A 23358-nucleotide genomic window follows, 5' to 3' on the forward strand; every position below is an offset into this window, starting at 1 on the left:
AGGCACACTCCATTAAGCAGAAACTCCTCATAGTATGGCATGCATACAAAATTTACTCAAACTGAAATCAACTGCATACAATGTTGTTGCTTGACTACATTTCAAATGACTCTTGTAACAATACCCGACGAGTAGCAAGTCTGTTTGGGATTCATGCAGATATTCAGTTGGTTGTTTTTTTCTTTTTTCTTTTACATGGGTGTGACAGATAGTGGGATTTTATTCCATGCTTGGGTCCTTTTGAGGCCTATATTTGTATTTTTTATTGTTTATTTAAAATAACATAGAGAAACATCAATGTTTTGTCACAGTGTACTCTAATAACTCAAAACAAGGGAACACATTGTTAAATAGTCTTCACCAATAATGTCTTTGTGTGATAACTACTCAATACATTTAGTACCTTTTGTGCTGAGCTATGTGTGTTCCTGAAGGTGCCGGAGCAGGTGAGATTTTATTGAGGGAAGAAGGAAGTAAATTCTCATGTGTTTAAATTCCTCAGGTGCTATATATAATGCACCCTACTGAGAAAATCATAAAAAATTTGCAGTACTCATCTATTCCCCTGCAACAAAAAGAGAAGCATATAGCATTCTGTTGGGTTCCATGGCATGATGTAGGAATGTGGGAAAAAGAAATAATAGCTACGGAGCCCTCCAGGGAACAGATTGTGATACAAAGTGCCTGCCTCTTGCAGCCTCTCATCTTACTTTTTAGTCAAAGAAAGTGATGACGACTGGCTGGTGGTGAGGATCAGTAGGTTGCAGTCAATAAAATGAACTTCATAGCTATGGTGCACCTCATACTGACCTCTCCAGCCATTATGGTTTAGGGCATTGCTGATTTGTTGGCTAATCACTCTTTTTTATTCCAGTTATCAGTGAACAATGTGTTTTTGCTTTATTATTTTGGATCCTTTTCTATCAAGGAGTTTATGGAAGATGAGTCATTAGATTGAGTTTATTGTGGATAACAAGAGTTGAACAGTGAAATTAGCTATGTGTATGGATACATTCTTATGATACAAGATGACTCTCAACATTTCTATATCCTTAGCTGCTGTTCTTTGCTTCTCAAAAGCGTTACGTAGGTTTACAATTATCCACCGCTGGACAGAGAAGGAGAATAGGTCTTTCATGTCTCCAGAGATGCTGTTGCAACATCATCACTTTTTGAGAAATGTGGGGGAACTTCAAAAATTAAGTTACATAATATTGTGGTAGGCAAAGTGACTTTTATTGTCAGTTGCATTACACTTTAAAGTGACACACAAACATGACACTATTTTTCAGTGTAATCATCAAGTCTCTATAAACAACTATCAGAATGTTCTATCAATTGTTCAGTTTTTCAACAATAGAAATCTGCTTCACAGTTACAGAGCCATTTGAGAGCCACTATGTGAATGACCTCATCATTGGAAAATCTCGGATTGCTGCAAATCAGATCCTCAGTTGTCTGAACATTGTTATCTGTCATTGATATTGATGGCCTTCATTTCCGATCAGCATCGCACTTGTCTGTGCTGCCTTGGCCAAATTTTTGACAGCATTTCACTATGGCTGGACACAACATTGCATTTGGTCCAACACCAGAATTTCATGGTGAATCTGTGTGCAATTTACACTTTCACTGATAAGAATCATACTCTCCCATGTACTTCAGCTTTGGCATATGTTTCCAGGTGACGCACCATTTCACTCCGTCACTGTGATGCAACTTTTATACATACCGCAGTAGAACTCTGTCTCCAGGAAACCCAGAACATTTACTCTCTTCTGAAAAAGTGCCACTCTCGTTGCCCAACAGTTATTACATTAGATGACATGTGTAACTTACTTTGGAGTCCTCTCGTAGCTGCCACCCTTTACTTTCCAACACTTCTAGGTTATTCTTCAGAAAGAATTCACACATTAGTCAGATTCGTAGTTCTTTGATTGCACTGGTAAATCTTCATTTTATCACCAGCAACAGTGTCTGAAATACATCTATATAGTTTCTTTCCCGGACTCTGCTTAACATTTATTTGCGCCTTTAGAAATGGATGTTCATTTGTTGATCCGTCACCCATTAAGAAGAAACTTCCGTTTATTTATTTTTTTTTTTTAACAGTTCTATAGAATTTTGGACATAGCTGGAGACAGTCTGTAGGAACATGTTAACAATCATGAATATCACACTGTTTGTTTTTTCTTGACATATTTGTTACAAAGTGAGAGATTTTTCCTACACCACTGCAGTAGTGGCAGGCCCTTCTTTTGCTTTGTCTATCAATGAAGTGCATCCTTTATGAAACTCCAAAAACCACCCAATGACCAGCTGAGAGACAGTTTCTCAAAAGCTTGTATCCAACAATCATTGTTTTCAGACTCGCATAATCTACTTTCAAAATTATTAAAGATAATATCATAAGCGTTTCACTCTTCATTTCCATACAGGTGACAACTGGATGCTATATAGATGAATGCAATTGCAGCCCTTGCAACTAAAATAATAAGCCCAGTGAGTTGAAACTGGCTTTAGTTTCTTGAGAAATGTACTATTGTAAGCCGTATCTTCAGTAATTGATTTATTTATTTATCATATAGCATGCATTAAGATGTTTTGAATCAAAAGAATAGCTGTACATATTCAGAGATAACTAAGCTACTACATTTCAACACAGCTCTTCCACATAATATAATACAAATGGCAACAGTTATAGGAGAATATCAAAGCTTTTTGTATAGTCTATCACTCCGATTGTCACTATCAGGAAGTCTTTGAAAGGATCCTTGTAGGCACATACAGAACATGTTGGTGCAATGTAAGCAACTGCATGTCATTCAGCACCACAGTCACAGGATGGTGATGGAGATTTCCCCCACTCATGGAAACTGACTGTACATCTTTGCCATCAGCATTTTCATTCACTGGTGACATTGAATTCACCTTTGGCAAGAATCCTGGCTGTGATAAGAGTGGAGTGTCTTGATTTCAATCTTTAAACTCTACAGAGAACATATCATTCAATATTGGAAGGTTGGTTTTATCAACAGTCTTCTAATATTCACTTTGTAGCGTGTTCTTCCGTCTGGCGTCAGAAGATCGTAGGATGCATTTACGTAAACTTATGGCTTGACTTTTTTTGGATTCATAAGCATTTTATCTGTTATTACTTTTATGTTGTAATTTCATGTACTGACACATTCCATGACCCTTGGAGATTTGCTCCTCAGTTTTGTCCTTCGGAACTAGACGTGCAAATAAAAATTAAAAAAAAAAAGGCAGAATGTGACTTAAGATAGGTATAAAGTACATGGCAGTAGATTACATTGACCCATTAACAGTGTTGATGGATTCGTTAAGATCACATCTGTCTTTTTCACATGTAGGCTATTATGCACTCTGCTGTTGAGTACACAGATCCGAGTGATGATACTCTTAAGTGTCTGCTGATTATCCCCAACTAGGGCAACAGAGTTCATGAAGAATGTTATTTCTGCATTTGATGTTAACAAATGTTCATGTCAGGTGCTCCTGAAAAGAAGGTGTTCTGTGTTAGGCGACCCTTAGGGATTTTGGCTGCATCTTATGACGAAGTTTGTCTCCCTCAAAATGGACACTAAGGACTCTGATTGCCAATCTGTTGGATGGATGAAAATGTGCAACTTCTGTTTCATTTGAGGTAGGTTGTTGCCTTCATTTACGGAAGTATTGGCTTAAGCTGTACAGATCGTAAGTCAGGATATCTTTAGTTGTTTAGGAGGCTTTGCGTTGGATATATATCACCACATAGCTGGGCAGACCCCATAGCCAAACGTTCTGGACTGTGTTGGATTAAATGAGAGAGGAGTGAGGACGGATCCCTTCAATAAGCCATTATTCAATACTTTTGGACAGTTAGTGTTGTATTCCATAGTCACAGTAAATGTGCTTCCAGCTAACATGTTGTCAGTTTGGTTTGTTGTCCATCTGCATGGAATAACTTTTTATAATTTATAAGGCAGCCCTGTCTCCGAACCATATGACGTGTTGCACTTACAAGGGCATTGTCTAATCTGACATGTTGTAACATGCCTTGAAATTTTTTACACAGGAAGAATACACTGAAAGAATGACCAAGTCAAAATTTTAGCTGCTAAGACTCCCCTGCAAGTATTTAAAAAAAGTCAAATTTGTTGCTCGCCAGGTGGCTGGAGATATGCACATTTCTACCAGAGCTGTAGTGGATTGCACATGGTCATGGTTGGTGCATATCTATGGTTTACAGCACATCAATAAACAGATAACATGGCTTGGCATCATCATAATTTTTAAAATAAATTTCAGTTTTCATGGACAGTTTCTTTGAAACAAGTGTCTACATTGTTCACTCAAATTTGCAACTCATTTAATATCCGCAATAATTAGCAATTGGTTTTGCAGTAGCATAAGTGTTAACATAGGTTAATTCTTACAAAGAAGAAAACAGCAACCAGCCACTATTAATACTGCTATTTATTTAGGTAAATAGCGCCGTTACTGGTTTTGAACTGGCAAGTTCATCATCAGACGGCTGTTCACATGATTTTCACTTTACATTATCATCCGTTTTTGATTTTTATTATTCCACTGTGGCAAAGTATTTTTGGTGTGTTGTTGCCATCGAAAATTCTGCGCGATTTTGTTGCAACAACACACCAAAAATACTTTGCCACAGTGGAATAATAAAAATCAAAAACAGATGATAATGTAAAGTGTATCATGAAAATCATGTGAACTTGGCAGTTCGAAACTGGTAACGGTGCTATTTACCTAAATAAATAGCAGTATTAATAGTGGCTGGTTGCTGTTTTCTTCTTTGTAAGAATTAACCTACATTAATTGTACACAGCCATGGTCTCACCATGTCAGTTTTAGACAAAATAGCATAAAACTGAATTAATTTTCATTGTGCTTAATGCTTAATGTTAAGTAGTGTGCAAACCTGCTTTCATAAAATCTAACAGGGAATTGTGTAAATGGAAGAATTAGTTGCAAGGAGTATTAAATATGCACCAAAATGAAACTTGCAAAACTGTGTAAGAAAAGCTATCAGAAACATTTACTTTACAGGGTGAGCACAAAGTCTTCCTACCCCCATCAATAACCAACATAAACCCCTAAACTCAAATAAATAATGTGAACAACAGTTTTTTAGTGGAGTATTCTTGAGATGGGAACTGTGTAGACCTTGTCACGAGAGGCAGTGCACCGTTACCAGTGGATATCTACAAGATTGGGCTTTCCAAACTGCAGCTTAGGTGAACATTGCCGATTTTAAGTCTTCTTCAACCTGTTTAAGCAAATTCAAGAAATCATGCAGTATAGGAATCTGAAATATGGCATCCCGGCTATTACACAAGTTGAAAAGATGGTCACTATTTTTTATAAACTTAAATTTGCCATATTTCGTGACAGTACCTTTTCCATTAGACGTTTGCAAGCAATTATAAGTCTTGGCTTCAGTTGTCTAAGTATGATTCCACAATGCATCATTGTCGGCTGCAGAAAATGACGTGGTTCAGCGTGTTTCTCTCATTTTGGTGTTTCAAATACAGTTTCTTCAAATGTAGTTTCTTCTTTTCAAATAATACAAAAATAATACTAACATGATTCATAATTGTTTATGACTTCGACCTTCACATTGTTCTTCCATCAACACACACCAAGAGTTAGCTTCCGACTCGGACTGACTATAGTCAAAGACTACTCCAACGTCAAAGATATTTTACACAATCAGTTTCTTTGCTATTCTTCGATACATTTTCTAATAGTAATCAATATGCTTTTACTCTCAAAAACAGAAGTAAATTAACATATAATAAGACAAATTATAATAAATTCTGACAAAAATATAAGAAAACATTTTCAATTCAGTATCGACAAATACGGTAAAAAAAAATAACATCTCCCAGATCCATTACAACTGCTCCCCAGGGCTTTTGTTGTTATGGACATATACAACAAAATCCCAACAACACTCAGTGATGGATCTGTATTACACAATTAGTACATTAATGATGCAGTCTGATAACCTCTTCCAAATTTGGACTCTTTGAATCTGTGGACTTGTTACTGGCTGTTGTTGCAATGATACTTCCCCATCAATCTCATACACAAAAATTTCAAGTAAGGAAATTATTTAACATGACAAATATACATGGTATAAAACATACATGAGAAATATTCTAACATACAGCATACAGATTGAAAATAATAGAAAGATAAAACTCATTTCCTAGAATAAGATTTAATTTTTTATTAAATATTAATGTTAATTTCATTATGCTTACATATTGTAACAGTAAAAATGATACTGGACATATATAGTGTAATGTGTTTTTCTCTATATTTGCCTTTTATATATATATATATATATATATATATATATATATATATATATATATATATATATATATATATATATATTTAACTTCTGATTTTTTTATTTTTTTTATTAGTCATGGTTTTTTTGTTTTTTGTATATTTTTTTGCTTATGATTTTCTTTTTAAATTTTTTTTACTCATGTTTTTTTATTTTGTATTTTTTTTTAAGATTTTCTTCTTTTAGTGCAGCTAAAGATACATCAGTATTATTTAAATTTTTTGCAATTATTTATGTACACTTTCCTCTCTACTACAATATTACTACAAGTCACATTTTTATGAAGAGTACTTTTGCTCCCCACAACATCAGTATAAACAACAATAAACTGCTCATATATCATGAGGCTTTATCTAAAATTGGTTTTGAAACTTATACCTTTGCATGCATGTCCTCACATGCATGCCTTCACCCACAGGGAAGACTTAGCTTCCAAAATTAGAAAAATTCAGAAATGCTCACTAGGGAGACTTTTTTTTGTAAAAAAGTAAAAATAAATCTTTCTCTCATTCTTTGTTACATCAGTGTTTTTTCATCAGTTTCAATTAACATGTGACTTCGAATTATTAATTTATACATGCAAATATACATACTTGGTTGTACAGGTAGTTTTGTTCTAACAAGCATATTCCAGTGGAGGACTTTTGTTTTAGATGATAATAGATTATTTAAATTTTTGAAATTATGATTTCTGTTTATACAGTTTTAAAGAGACAACATTTCTAAGACCAAATAATTTCTTTGACTTAGGATACACCAAACGATAAGCATTAGGGTGTGGATTTTCTATGACTTTTCTCATGCTTGAGCAACATTCTGCTTGCAAATGCTATGGTACAATGTATCTTAACTCCATTCTCTACTCTTTCTTGAAATAACTCTGCTCCAAGCCCATAATTACTGCTATCAGTGTTCAAACAAAATGGTAAATTAAAATCAGGTCTGTGTAATAAGTGTTGCTTCCTCAACTCTTGCTTAATTTTATCAAACTCTTCCTGACAACTTTTATCCCAATCCCAAACAGTGTTTTTCTTAAGTAACTGACTTAAACAGGGTGCATTCAGACTCTGATCACTTATATGTTTTCGGTAATAACCGCATAACCCAAAGAACGACTTTAATTGTTTTTTAGTCTTAGGAATAGGAATTTCTGAAATTGCTTTAATTGCTTTAATTTTTTCTGGATCTGCCAAAATTCCCTTGTCTGTGACGACATGACCCAAAAATTTTAATTCAGAAACTGCAAATTTACATTTCTCTAATTTCAATGTCATTCCCCCTTTTCTAAGTTTTTCACAAACTGACTTCAAAATCAAAAAATGTTCCTCCCAATTTTTCCCTGTAACCAAAATGTCATCTACATAGATTATCAGTTTAGACCCAAGTTCTTGCCCCAGTACATGATCCAAAGCTCTTATAAATTCGGAAACAGAAGAATTTAACCCAAATGGCACAACACAATATTGGTAACTCTTACCATTGTACAAGAAAGCAGTATATTTTCTAGAATTAACCGAAAGTGGTACTTGATGAAAACCCGAAGTTAGATCCAAACTTGACATATATTTTATATCTGTAAATTTATAGAGTAACTCATCAATATTTTCAGGATGGTCTGTCTGTCTGAACAAAATTTTGTTTAAGTGTCTAGAGTCCAAAACCAATCTTACTCCACCATCTTTTTTCGAAACTACTACTAGAGGATTATTATATGCACTGATATTCCTTTCTATTATATTACACACTTCCATCTCTTTCAGCTCTTTCTCAACAGCAGGTCTTTTTGATATTGCAATAGTGTATGGTTTTATGAAAAATGGTTCATGAGGTTTTACCTGAAGCTCACACTGGTAACCCTTTACCCTACCAGGTATGTCACTAAAAACATCACTGTATTCCCACAGCAGATTTTCTAACTGTTGTTTTTGCTCCGCAGATAAATTTTGTGTTTCTGAAATTTTCAAATTTACTAAATTCCCAAATTCAACTTCATCAGTATCAAATCTATGAATTTCAATATTCTCCAATCTATTTTCTTTTAGTAAATTAATACTGTCAAAATTTCCATTACTCTGATCACCAAGTGTGTTCACAAAATTTGTCTGAATGTATTCCCTTTCACTAGTTTCTATCAAAAGTTTTCTTCCAACCCAATCAAATGCTGTATTTACTTTTACTATCCAATTCATACCCAAAAGAAAATCCTCATTAAATTCCTGAATTACAAAACATCCATGTGTGAACAACTTGCCTTCAATTAAAAATGTCACTAAAGCCTGGCTTTTTACCAATTTACTGCTCTTCCCAGTAGCACCTTTTATCTTTACCCCAACAACTGGCAGTTCAACATAATCTTTCCCCACTTTCAATTTCTTGCTTAACCTTTCAGATATTCCCGAGATCTCACTTCCTGTATCGATTAAACATTTACCAATCCATGACCCAATTTGAACTTTTATATAAGGACTGCAAAATTGATCACTTTTCTCAGAACCTGTATCCTCATGTAATAAATCACTTTCAATTTCCCCAAACCTATACTTATCAGAATCATATGGTATACCATTATATGTATTATTTGTCACAGTTATAAAATTTGCACAAGATACAAAATTGTCATTAGTACTCTCTATTATCTCAAATAGCCAAGAATTTTCATCCAAATCACATTGTATACTATTGAAGTACTTATCCTTCAGCTTTTCAAAAATAAAATATCTCATCTTTTTCCACCACTCAGGACATACAGTTTCACATACATTAATAATCATCTTTCTAAAGTTCTTGTCAAAAGAAATAGTTTCACTGTTCAGCCATATATTCATAAGAAATGTGTGTGTATCATTAGTATCTATAAAAGTTTCACTTAGGTAAGAAGTTATACATGTGTCATCGTTATTTGTGTAGTCAGATTCTTTACCAGCAACATCTAAATTCACACTTTTACATACACCCAGATTGCGAGTATTATTCATCCTGGTAACATCCCTGGGAATTTCTATAATATTCTCACTATTTAATCCATTTTCAACCATGTGTATACCCAACTCCCTATTTAAACTAATGAAATACCTTTCCTCAATATCATCATCAATACCATTACCATCATTATCAACTTTATCAACAACATCATTATCATTACACATATTCAGGTCATACACATTCAAATTATCCCCCAAAATATTATTTCCCCTTTCTAAAGTTACCAGATCCCTTTCACCAACATTTTCATTCTCACAGCATGCATTCTCTCTTTCATTCACACACATCTCTGAACTACTGCAAATTACATCATCCGACAAAGTGTTTTTCTTTTCTGCCCAAGTGTAAAACTCTGTTAAATTAAATGAATCACAACTACTTTTATCTACTCTATGTCCTTGTGTATTGAAAATGTTATCTTTATCATTATTATTTTCCTCTTGAAATTTCTTCAATAAGTAACAACTAATGACCTCATGTGATAGCTTAGGTTTGGAACTGACCTGTTTGGGTTTATGATAGTCACATCCATTGGTCCTTTCATCATGCTCACCTTCTGCCTCAACCTTGCGGACCTTCAAGGGGGCGTCTACTCGTTTTTTATTTCCGGTTCCTGTTTGAACTGCTGATTATGGTTCTGCCAATGTCTCTGATCAACATTTCTGATCCCATTCCTATGCCATACATTACCTGATTGTTGGTAGTTTCTATTGTACTGACCTCTATCAAAATTTCTGTGATTTTGATCCCTAAAGTGTTCTCTATTTTGTTGATTATTAACGCGAAAATGTTGTTCTTGTTTTGGATAAAAATTATGGTCCTTCTTTTCAAAATTGCTATATCCCCCTGAATTTTGACTGACACCATGATAATTGTTTTGTTCCCTTTTTTGAAAGTTGTCATTTCCCCAAGTTTGACCATTACCTTTCTGAGTAAACCCACTGTGTGTTCTTGTTGTTACCCTATCCAACTTTTCAATATAATTGAGAAACTGCTCTACATTACTATCAGGACAATGAACTAAACTCAACTGCATTGCTGATGGCAATCTTCTCTTTAAGGTATCAATTTTGATCAAGTCATCCAAAGGTTTTGTTAAATGAATAAGTTTTTGAAGTTCACTTTTGCAAAATTGTTTCATGTTCCCATCTGATTCCCTATAGTTTCGCCCATTCAAAAATTCACTTTTGATTCTAGTTTGTTTAAGATCATCCCAAAATTTTTCCAAAAATTTTGATTCAAATTCTGAAAAGGTCATCCCCAAAGTTACAATCTGGTTTGCCCAAGTCAAAGCTTCCCCTTCCAAGAATTTTTTCACAAATTTAATTTTTATTTCATCTGGTGAGTGAGGTAAAAAACAATCCTTACAATACTGCATAAAATCAACGGGATGTAAGGGTCCATCTACCGAAAAGTGCTTCACTGGAATATTAGATATAAGATTACACGTGTTGACATTGTAATTTTTGCTTTGAAATTCAATGTCAAAACTTTCAATTTTTTCGCTAAGTTCTTTGACAGATTTTTTGTTTTCCAAATCATAGCATTCTACTTTTTCTTCTAGAGTAACCAAACGATTGTCAGTTTCTTGTTGTACATTTTTAACTAAAACTTTTGTATTCTCATCCAAATTTTTAATTTCCCCTTTTATCTCATTAAAATCAATTAAATTTCTTTCCCTATGTACCAGTAACTCATTTTTTACAGTATTAATTTCACCGCTCAATTTAACATCAATTTCATTTACTTTTGCTTCCACAGATTCAATTTTTTCCTCAACACTGCCAACTCTGTTCGAAAGCTCACCCACTTGGGTATTGACTGCTTGGACTTGCAACAAAATGTTATCAATTTTTTCATCCCAGTATGTCTTATTGTCGTCAACTGATTGTTTAATTTCTTTCGTGAAATTTACAAGAAAACTTTTAAATCAAATTGATCGGTTCTTTCTGTTTCATTTGACCTGTCCTGATGTTCAAAGTCTATTAAATTACTACTTTCTACTTTTGGCACAATACTCTCGAAAATCTCATAAGTCATTGTGAAGAACAAAAATTTACACACAACAATACAAAACAAGATAAAAATATTGTTTTAACAAAATACGAGTGTTTCGTGACTTATCTGGAACACTCTTCTACTGTTGCAAAACCACGTTTTCCATCCATGTGATTGTTGACCAAAATTCTTGAAGTATTTTCTTCTGTCGAAAATTATATTTTTTGCCGAAACATTTCTTCTCCAAAACTTTTACTTCCCAATGAACACAAACACTGTAACACACATTCTGAAGAAACTGGTATTAACACACACAAATTTTCTTCCTCGTAGCACTGTTGAAGATCTCGTGAACACAATATCCCGGCTACAGTCCCCAGTTGAAATATGGTATCCCGGCTATTACACAAGTTGAAAATATGGTCACTATTTTTTATAAACTTAAATTTGCCATATTTCGTGACAGTACCTTTTCCATTAGACGTTTGCAAGCAATTATAAGTCTTGGCTTCAGTTGTCTAAGTATGATTCCACAATGCATCGTTGTCGGCTGCAGAAAATGACGTGGTTCAGCGTGTTTCTCTCATTTTGGTGTTTCAAATACAGTTTCTTCAAATGTAGTTTCTTCTTTTCAAATAATACAAAAATAATACTAACATAATTCATAATTGTTTATGACTTCGACCTTCACATTGTTCTTCCATCAACACACACCAAGAGTTAGCTTCTGACTCGGACTGACTATAGTCAAAGACTACTCCAACGTCAAAGATATTTTACCCAATCAGTTTCTTTGCTATTCTTCGATACATTTTCTAATAGTAATCAATATGCTTTTACTCTCAAAAACAGAAGTAAATTAACATATAATAAGACAAATTATAATAAATTCTGACAAAAATATAAGAAAACATTTTCAATTCAGTATCGACAAATACGGTAAAAAAAAATAACATCTCCCAGATCCATTACAAATCCCAGAACAATGAAGTTTGGTTCAGGTAAAAAAGTAGAGGAGAAGAGATGCCATTGATTTGTAACTGATGTGAAGGCAAAGCTTACTGATATTCTCACGTCTGCTGTGTCGAATGCTGGTCAGTCAGGTTTTTTAAAAGAACTGTGAACAAACTGCTCTTTGTCATTTTGAGCTGTAAAAAGACAGAGCCTGTTGTGCAACTGATTAATGCTATGACACATTCATATACAACAATGACAGTGGTAAGTATGAGTGGTTTACTGTTTCCACAGCTTTGTATCTGTCTTAAGGGACCTCAAGGCATATTGGAACCAAAAATAAAAATAAAAAAGGACTGTTTAGTGGCAAAAATCTTATAATTGACCTATCAAAATCTGGAAAAATTGGAAAGAATAATTTTCAGCATTCCATTTGAACCGGTTTCTAACCAGTTGCCGAAATTAATTCATTGCTTTTGTTTGACTCTTGTCCTTGGCATAATGGTACCTCCGTCTTTCAGACTGCTGACAACATTTGATGTTTATCAGGAGAGCAGTATTCTTAAATTCCAGTCATTTGTGCATTGTCAGTTTGTGTCAGCATGTTTTATGACTTGCTGTAAGTATGCTTGGTAAGCAGCACAAGAAGCAGGGCAATGGTCAGGACTATTCCTCTGTCCACCTCAGTTCTGTCCGAATAAATCTATTAATTGACTGTGAAGTGCCTCAAAGCATTAATTTTTCTTTCGGCAGGTGTTCTTGTTGTAAGGAAAATGCTTATTTTCGTCATTCAAATGACACACTGCTTTATTGTGATGACTGTGAGGAATAAAGAAGGAATCCCTTAGTAATAAAATATACGTAATTGAAAAATTTTCGTAAGAATGGTGCTACAAGAATTGTTATAAAATGGTGTATGTGTAATAAATATTTCATTTCCATAAATTAATGTCATGATTAATGGAATTCGTGTGTAATGTAACATCAAACATTGTATTGATTTATGTTCCTCTGCTAGTCACCTCTGCAAGAATTGCATATGCAACAGTTTAGCTGTCGATATGAACTGCCTCGTATTCAAAACATTAATGATACATGATATTTTGTGTATGATGTAGGGGCTTCAAATTCACCTGTGTCACTCTGGGTATTTGCACTGTGTGGCACTACATGCTCTTGTCACAGCTGATATTGCACTAGTGTCACAGGAAGGACTGTGCAAACTGCTGTCACAAGCAGTTCTTCATGTGACAAAAATGAGTAACTTCAGCTGAGTTGCAGTGCATCTTAGCAGCTACAATTTTGATACTGTCTTCATTCATAAAAAGTTTCAGGGTGGATTTTCAGCGTGTTTGATTGGACCATTCCCTTGTTAAATCAACTAAAGTGGCTGATGCTTTCTTCTCCACTTGATATTTCACTTCAGTGAATGTTGTTAGTGATAAGACATGATAAGCACAGCTGTGTCCTGGTTAGAATCCAACTCACTCAACAGGAAGTAATTTAAATAACGAGGCATAAGTCAACCTTCCGAAAAGTTTTTGTAATGATCCTTGTACATATAGTGCCATGAGGAATCTGTCACATGGATCTGATATCATAGCTGTGATGATGTTACAGTCTATTCACCAATCAATACAAGCTCAGTGTGAGAGTTTGCTTAATATTTATCATCATATATAAGTGTGACATACATGGAAAATGTCCAGTTATTAAAAGGACTAATGTGGAACAAGAATATGAAGGAAACTTGTAGAAGTTAGTTGTGTTTTCTTAACACAGAACTGTTGTTATAATTTAAGTGGTAATTTTCATGACATATATTTTTACACAGTCCGTAACAATTTATATTGTCCTTGTGAAGTCTTTAAAATACATTTCAGTTTAGCCCTCTTTGATAAACTATGTGTTTTCATATCTTTGCAGGTCCTAAGTGTGCAGATGATATAGATGAATGTGTTGGTCCAATTAAACCATGTAAAAATGGCATATGTATTAACAATAATGGTAAGCATTCTAAATTAAAATTTGATATAGCAGTGCATAAAATAACTTAAGTCACTTACGTTCACTTTAACCACCTTCCATTTTTTCCTCTGTGTCAAATAACTTTTAAATCTTTCTTGAACATGTTTTTCTTTGCAGGCAGCTATGATTGTTTTTGTACACCTGGTTATGCTGGAGCATTTTGCGAGTTGGATATTGATGAATGTCTCTCAAAACCATGTTACAATAATGCAACCTGCATTAATCAAATTAACAGTTACAGATGTACTTGTACCGAAGGCTACACAGGTGTGTATTATTGCTAATATGCCACACAGATAAAGAGGATTTTGAGGATGGATGTGTTAGCCAAGCTAAATAATCAAGATATGATTAAATGAGACAGATATGTTGACCTTTTGAAGGAAATTTTGTATCTTCATTTTATACTGAAAATTTTTTCTAGTAGCCTTTGCAGTTTTATATTATTGTATCATTCTGGGTTATACATAGAGTGATATGATATTTTTACTTTACTGTAGCGGAAATATATATTCTGGTGCTGTATTATTTTCAATTACCCATGACCCATTTACACTTTTTACAATTTGCAGTTTGCAATGGAAAATTCTTATACAGTATTACAATTGAAGTCCAATTTGATTGTATAAGATAACACTTAGAGTGACAATATAACTACCTAATTCAACTCAAGGTACCTCTGTGGATGATTGCGCATCCTCCTGCAAGTCTAACTTGCAAACCATTTTTTACAATACAGAAAGGGGTGTTAAAGGTACATGTTTTGACAGTATACTCTGAGCGAATAGTTTCCACCAAGGGAATACTTAGTGTCATTTAATTTGCATTGTCATTAATGTCTACTGTCCACAATTGTAAGCCCAGTCAAGTGCTGCTTCTTTGTGGACAATGTTTCTATGTACTGCTCATTATCCAGCATTAACACAGTTGTTGACAAAAATAAAGAGGTGAGAGAAATGATTTATCCATATTTATTTCACCAAACTCTTGTAGAGAAGAGTTATCAAATGAAGAGCAAATACGAAAGCAGTGACCAGTATGTCTTGATGTTGTTGAGGGGCATAATGAGTTTGAACAAGGCAGACTGACAAGTCTTCAAGAACTGGATTTGTCATGCCATAACATTTTGACTGTTGGAGAATTTGCTGCTATGATACTGCTGCATGTGTGGAGTCAGTAGATAGAAGTGCGGTGAGTAGATACAGCAACACACAGCAGGACCACAGCACCATCATTTGGCCACATAGTTGTAATTCAGCTTTAGCTGAAAGGTTACTTTGATGCTGGAGCACTGCAGTTGTTATGAACATGTCTGTGTCGATGGTCGAATATTGTCTACTGTGGGCTGTACTGATGGCATGCATGGCATTACATTATCTTGCATTGTTCAGAAACCACAAATGTCTTAGACCCCAATCATCTTGTGAATATTATTGATGGCATGATGATTGGCAAAATGCATTATTTCCAAGGACATTCCACCTTGACCTGTCATATAATGATCGCCATCTTCATGTTACACATTATCATGATCACTGCAGTTGAGCAGCTTGTGTTGTGGCAACATAGTGCACAAACACCAAGTATGATGAGTACAAGATGCATATTGACTCATACATATTTCAGCCAATCTGAACAAAAACTGTCCAACATAGCGGTTTTTGATCCTGAGGTACTGCTTCCATTCAACTGATTCCAAGTATCATATTTTAGCAAGACAGTACTTGCTGTGGGATATGCAAGCCTTCTTTACCACTCCTTCACTAGCTCTCTCTCTCTCTCTCTCTCTCTCTCTCTCTCTCTCTCTCTCTCTCTCTCTCTGTGTGTGTGTGTGTGTGTGTGTGTGTGTGTGTGTGTGTGTGTAGGGGGGTGGGGGACAGTTTATGAGGCGTCAGCAGTTTATTTGGAGCTGATCTCAAAAACACTGTTGAGCCTGAAACATTTTGTTTCCCTGGAACATATCTTCATTGCCGATATTGCACTCTTTATATTTTATGTCCTGTTGGTCATTCCTACTCCTTATTCACAAATAGGTTGTCAGCCTATGGTTTTACACTGGAAACCGGCTTTTATCAAACCAAAAATCACTTTTATCTGTAATTAAAATGTTCTGGCAATATCCTTCTCTATTACTAAAGCTGAAACGTATCTCAATAGCCATAGGTTGAAGCCATTTATTTTCCTCTTGTGGAGTCCACAAATGCAGCATCAGTAACTATGAGTCTGTTGCTATTGTTTGCTTCACTTGAATGTGTAATTTCCTCTCTAAACCCAGTATGACAGTCACATTTCTTGGCTTATCACATAAATGTTTAATTTTTGTACACACTGTTGACAGAAAAATTAAATAAGACTTTCTAACTCACAGCCCCTTCCAAACAAAAATCACTCAAAACCTGGGTGTTTTTTTAACCAAAACTGTACCAAAGACTTATTTGTAAATTCCACTATGTTATTTTTTAGTGGCCTAGTTATGAGTTGTGTACTGTCTGCTGGCAGGTAACTTTCAGCAAATGACTTTATGCAAACCAACAAATCTATTTCTTACAGCAACTAATCCGATTTTGTCAACCATTACCAACTACTACATAAACTCTCCATCAAATAATATCGTAGTTTTAAAACCGATTACAAAATTTTGTGATAAATGCATCCTTATTCTGTAAAACTATGAAACACTCAGAGATGCTTATGGCTTTCAGGTCACAAGTCACAATAAATAAATAAAAAAAGATTGAATGATGGCATCTTTTGTTGTGTTTGCGTGATCCTTCGAGTATGTGGCAGCCCATAATACAGTTGCATCATCTTTAGACGCGACATGGCAGACAATATGAAAACAGTGGAACAAATAGCATTGCAGATGATGCAAATACACTGAGAAATGTTTACTGCCAGTGCGGACAGAAACAGAAACAAGAAACAAAGTCAGAAACAGACGTGATACACTGCAGGAAACAATGTTTCCAACAGAAACATGTTTCCTGTCAAAGTATCTATGTGACTTCACACTACTCTTTGCAGTTGTGCTGTCACTAGTGACTATCAACTTTTGCGAACGCTGTGAACTGTGTGCATTTCGATTATTCATTTCCTTCATAGTGTGTGACGTGTGTGCACAATATGCCATTTCAAAGCAGTGCATTGAAAGTACACCACAAATATGTCACACATATCATTAAAAGTCAATTAAGAAAGCATCATTGATGTAAGACTTCAAGAGATTTATGGTAGGTAATGCACCATACAAAATTCAGATCAGTAACCTTTAGCTTAATGAATAACATAATGGTTATCTGGCTTAGAGGTTGTAAGTTCGAAACTCACTACATGCCAATAATTTTTTTTTTTTTTCAACTTGCCTGATTATTTCCAAATGTGTGGCGATTCCCGAGTGTGTGGTACACAGAAACCTAAGAGCACTGCTTACATTTCTGTGAATGAAATGAGCAGCAATAAAATTCATATTGTTCCTTGTCACAAATACTTTGCTGTTCATTTCTGAATATATGGGGATTTCCGAGTGTGTGGTTAGGCAGGAACCTAAGAGAACAGCTTAAATTGCTGCAAGTGAAACGATGGGCAATAGAAATCATATAGCAATCGACGAATTGATAGCCTCATTCCTGGTCGCCTTCACAGTGCCACCACATTATGATTACGTCAGTTCCTGCAAAAAGTAGTGTGAAACATACTCGACCTATCGTCGTCGTGCGGTGAAGCTAAATGTTGCAAGTTATGTTGGCAACACCAAGAGTGGATTATGTCAGCATTTCCTCTCTGACATCTCCCCTCTCTGCAACAGCCAAAAATATTCCTTTAATTCTGCCATCACTCACGCTGAGAACTGTCTGTCTTTTGTGCCAATTATAACTCGTTTAGTCACATCATATGTCAATAGGAAGAAAATGGGTGAAGTAAAGTGAGATGTCAAGAAAGAACCTAGAATCGAGTAAATCTTACTAGGAAGAAATCTAAAAACTGGGAATTTTTAGCATTGACCTTTTGGGGTTTTTCACAGGGGCTACGAATTTGTGGCATAGAGTCACGAAAAATGCAAAATTGGGGCACATAAAATTGGTCCACTATATACTTTAAACTTCTTTTCCTTCCTTCCAAGTATGCTGAAGGCTTTGCCAAATTCTTTGTTCCTGTAATGTCTGTAACCTCAATCTTGACTGGATGCCATCATGTACTTGTCTTCACTACATTCCTGTTCCCACCCTCTTGCTTTCATGCCTGCCACACACACACACACACACACACACACACACACACACACACACACACACACACTCTGTTACCTTTTTATTCCCTTCTAGCTCATCTGTTTAAACTTCTCTTGTATTTTTATTTCTCCTACTTAGGATCTTCCGTATCCCCGTTTTACCTTTTTGATCCCATACTCCGTCTCCTGCATGTTCCACACCAGCACAGTCTTTCCTAACCCATTCTGCCTTGTTTTGTCCATTCTATGTGACACTATTTCCTCTTGACCTGAAAAGGAAACTTCATATTTCACCATCACATGCAGTGCTATCCTAGCTCGTTCAGCCACTTTTTCAAAGTCCTCCTCAGTAGCAGGAACCTGACTCTAGAATAACCTCCCACATTTTATTAGAGAACTGAATTACACTTCCAGCTTCAGATGACAGTTATGATATATCTATTAAAGCAACAATAAGAATTACCATTCTCCCTGTATGCACTCGTTACTCTTGTACATCCTTCTTTCCAATCAGATCATACTTTTTTCACAGTATTCTTAGCTGATATATAAAACTTATATGTTTGAGGAAATGTAAGACATGTTATTTGCCTTAAGTGTTACACCTCTTCACACAGCATTCTTCTATCACACGTCACTGTACTTCACTTCTTGCTACAAGATGAGCATATTTTTGGAAAGACCGATTTCATATATCTCAAATGCTGAAAAGTGAGGGGGGGGGGCACTATTATCAAGTTTTTGCCCCAGTTCAGAAAAATCGTAGATCTGGGGCTGAAGTTAGTTTCAGGGCAATCAAAGCATGTTACTGTAAAGTCTGGATGTTGGTATTTCTGATGAGTGGTGTCAACATACCTGACTCCTGTGATTAGCTTGGCCAAAGTTCTCTGTCTCGTACCATAATGAAGTTTTATTTGTTAATAACTTTTAATTAACACAATTTTCAGCAAAATTAATAACACTAATGTAATCAGTACAGCAAATAGAAAAGCCTGAATAATGAATTTAATTGAATCAAAGTCTGATTAAAGTTTTTATAAATCTGAGTACATATTACACAGTTACTTCATAAGTACCAGACTGAAAAGTTAAAAATGAGAAAAAAAATTATTAGTGGGGTGCAATAGGAGAAAAAGGTAGGTTACAGCCTGCTCTGTTGAAAGTCTGCAGACTTCACATCTTACAGTGTGCTCTGAAGTCGGTTTGTCTTGCTATGTCATAATAAAGTTTCTTGAAAGCAAATGTCTGAACATTATTAAGTGTTACCATGTTGTAAGTGCATTATATTGTTTTAAATAGTTCATATAATAACTTCAGATAGTAGAGAATAGGAGATTGTGGTTTTCTTTTTTTTTTTTTTTTTTTTACTGTGTCGTGTTGCAATGATGTAATGTTACAGGTCATGACTGTGAAACGGACATTAACGAGTGTGAATCTCAACCGTGTGAAAATGATGGAATATGTATAGATGAAATTGGGTCATTTTCCTGTCAATGTATGCCAGGATTTACAGGAGTGACATGCACTGCTAATATAAATGAATGCATGGTAAAGTGTTTTGAATTTTATACTGAAATTATTTTCTTATGACTACTGCAGTTGTTTTTACATCAGATGTACCTTTTGTTCCTTAGTCTTCACCTTGTTCAAATGGAGGAATCTGTATTGATGGCATTAACAGCTATATGTGTAACTGTACAAACACTGGTTATGAAGGTCCACACTGTGAACTAAATATTGACGACTGCCAACAAAATCCATGTCAGAATGGAGGAGAGTGTATAGACGGATTTAAGGACTATGAATGCAGGTGCCATCCTGGATACAGAGGTAATCCCTATGTGAATTTTGTTCTTCTTGATGTGCTAATGAATAACCATTGTAATTGATATTTGCCCCTTAGAGAATGTACTACACATGGATTCTGACACATGTAACATATTATATTATAAGTTTCCAAGGTAATGTAGTTATTTGTGATAAGATCAATAATGGTATAAAAATGGTAGATATTATAAAAGTGGGATTAAAAGTACAGAATTGATTTGATCCAGACATTCCCCTTATACCATCTCTGGTAATTTGCAAATCAAATCAATGGTATCTGTTTAGCCAAGATCAGTCTCCTTACACTTTTGGCACCACTAAGGAAGTTACATTATATCAAGTGTCCTTGATGGAAGAATCTTTGTTGATCCATTATGGACCGTGGGACGATGGCTGGCATGTATTTCTTGATGCAATGATTTACCAACAGCCGTATGTATTGTAGAAATTTATTTTATAAACTACTTATGTGCTACTAATTTCGGCATTACATTGATGCAGTCTTCAGGCCCCACACGTCATAGTTGTAAAATCGCTATACACGGAAGGAGCCGTATAACTGGATCCGTGAATCAAATCGTTATGCAACAGCTCTTTGTGGCCATGCGACACAGACTCTCTTTCTTACTTCTCTTCTATCAGTCATATGTTGTAGGGATCCCAGATACATGAACAGTACTCAAGAAAAGGCCAAAAAAGTGCCTTATAAGCCACTTCCTTTGTGGATGAGTTACATTTCTCATGTATCAGAGTCTGGCATCTGCTTCTCTCACTATTTGTTTTATATGGTAATTCCACTTGAGGTCACTCTGGATGGTTACTCCTAGACATTTTAGGGCACTGTTGCCATGTGTAATGATTTTCTTTTTTATGACTATAGTGATGCTATTCCTTCTCCTGTTTGGTGTACTACTTGTGTGTTGATTCTTAAACATCTGTTTACTTGATGTTGAGGTAGATATTTGTGGCTGTTGTGAATGAGATTTATTCTACTACTAAATTACATAACTCAGTTCAATTTAAATGCTGTTTATTAATATCAGTCAGCTCTCCATTATATAAACACTTCAAAGTTACACATTTGTTGCTGATATTTTACCACCAAATCAAACATGAAACAGTCTTTCATCTAGGCCCACCAAAGGCTCACAGCAGTCAGCCACAAACTTCCCTTTGTTTGCTGAGCCTGCTACTAAGCGTTGGTGTTAGTGATTATATTGCATTCAAACATGCAAGGGTACTGCACCCTTTCAGCTTGTTTGTTATTTATGTCAGTGAAATCAAAACTACTTAATCTTCAGTAATGTATTTTAGCTGAACAGTTTGAATGACTCACCTTGTGTATAATAATTGTTGTGATACACTGTGTTTGTATCCTAGAATTTTGCAGTATAGTACTAATCTGCGATCTTAGTAAATGAGTGTTTGTAAAATGATCCTTTCATATAGTTTTCATTAAAAAAAAAAGAGACGATCATTCCACTTGAGACCTGTGGAATGTAGATTAGCTTATTTGTTTCAGTTGTAAATATTTGTCATGTATTATTGTTTTTCTGACATGTTCTACATCCTGGAGGACCTCCTCACTATGGATCAATTGGAATGAAAGTAAATCTAATCCAACATTATGTGTTGCCCCATTTAACATTGTGACAAGTGCCTAAGACAGAACATGTGTATGGGACAATCAAGAAATTTACATTTGAGGGTGATGGTGTTGTGCATATATGTGCAATGTAGCACAACTTCGATGTGGGTACATAAGTAACAATATGTAGGCAATGGATTAGTGTAGCATTTATGTATTTCCAACATGCATGCTTTAAATGCAGAAATGTGAACTGTGGTGATGTTATTACCAGATGCATCCAAACAGGACTAATGTGCTGTTTTTCTTTTGTTGGCTTAAAAGACAAACATCGGAGAATGAAGAATTTGTATGGAGCAGCATTTCTGTCAAACACCACTGTTGTGGGTGGTGCTGCTACTTCATAACAACTCACGTCATCATACCACAAATGTTGTAAGCCAGAAGTTAAACTAACTCAAGTGAAAACAATTGAGCATCTGTCCTATAGTCCTGATCTGTCCCTATGTGATGCCTTTGGTCCCTCAAAAAAGGCCTTTAAGGGTTGACACTTCCTCTCAGAGAAGGATGTGCAGCAGGTGGTTTCAGACTTCTTCATGCAGCAGGACATGGTATTTTACAAATGGGTATCTTCAACCTGGTGTGTCGGTTGGATGATTGCCTCAATGCTGACTACAGCTTTGCCTGATTGGCATACTGGTTGTGGACCGCACAGCCTTCAAACTGAAAGTTCCTCATCACCCCTGATATTTTGATACTGCAGATTGCTGTTTGTGCTAACTGTTTCATCAGGCAGCATTTTAAGATTCTACAATTGATTAAAGTTTGTTTAGATTACTGAAGTTTAAAGAAGTTATTTAACATTTAACTAATGCATTATCATCATTATTTTTGCAGGCAAGAACTGTGAAATTGATATAAATGAATGTGAAGTAAATCCTTGTGAATATGGTGGTACTTGTCTTCAGAGATCAAATGAAACTTTATATGGAAACATATCGGATTTACCTGATGTTTTTCATCAAGACTTCTCATACAGTGCAGCTGAAGGGTAAAATATGATAATTCTTATTTTTGTATTTGAACTATAGTTTTTATGTTTATTATGTAAATGTCGTCCAAAGAATTTAGTGCTCTCAACTGCCAGTGTTACAGCTAACATAAACTGTTATAGCTTGTCTGTAAGCTCACGAGTGAGCAACTGAGTCCCACTCTGCCGTCCCTGCTATGTCACAAGGCACTTCTCCAGGCTATGTCACAAAGTTCTACTGCCCTTGTTGAAGCACATGCTTTGAATCTGTGGTGGCAAAGTGTACAGATATGTGGGGGCAGCATTTATCTTTAAATAAATGCATTAATAGCGTA

At 35.2% G+C, this 23358-nt stretch overlaps 1 protein-coding gene across 1 annotated transcript in view; it reads left to right on the forward strand.

The window, feature by feature from the left end:
- LOC124721361 (protein crumbs) overlaps positions 1-23358 on the forward strand; it is a 357509-nt gene that overhangs the window by 200113 nt on the left and 134038 nt on the right. The window contains exons 13-17 of the mRNA XM_047246295.1: positions 14249-14329; positions 14468-14617; positions 19978-20126; positions 20213-20408; positions 22891-23044. Coding sequence (XP_047102251.1) covers positions 14249-14329; positions 14468-14617; positions 19978-20126; positions 20213-20408; positions 22891-23044 — 730 coding nt within the window. The remainder of the gene's footprint in view (positions 1-14248; positions 14330-14467; positions 14618-19977; positions 20127-20212; positions 20409-22890; positions 23045-23358) is intronic.

This window comes from Schistocerca piceifrons, chromosome X (assembly GCF_021461385.2).
Source record: "Schistocerca piceifrons isolate TAMUIC-IGC-003096 chromosome X, iqSchPice1.1, whole genome shotgun sequence".
NCBI classification, from domain to species: domain Eukaryota; kingdom Metazoa; phylum Arthropoda; class Insecta; order Orthoptera; family Acrididae; genus Schistocerca; species Schistocerca piceifrons.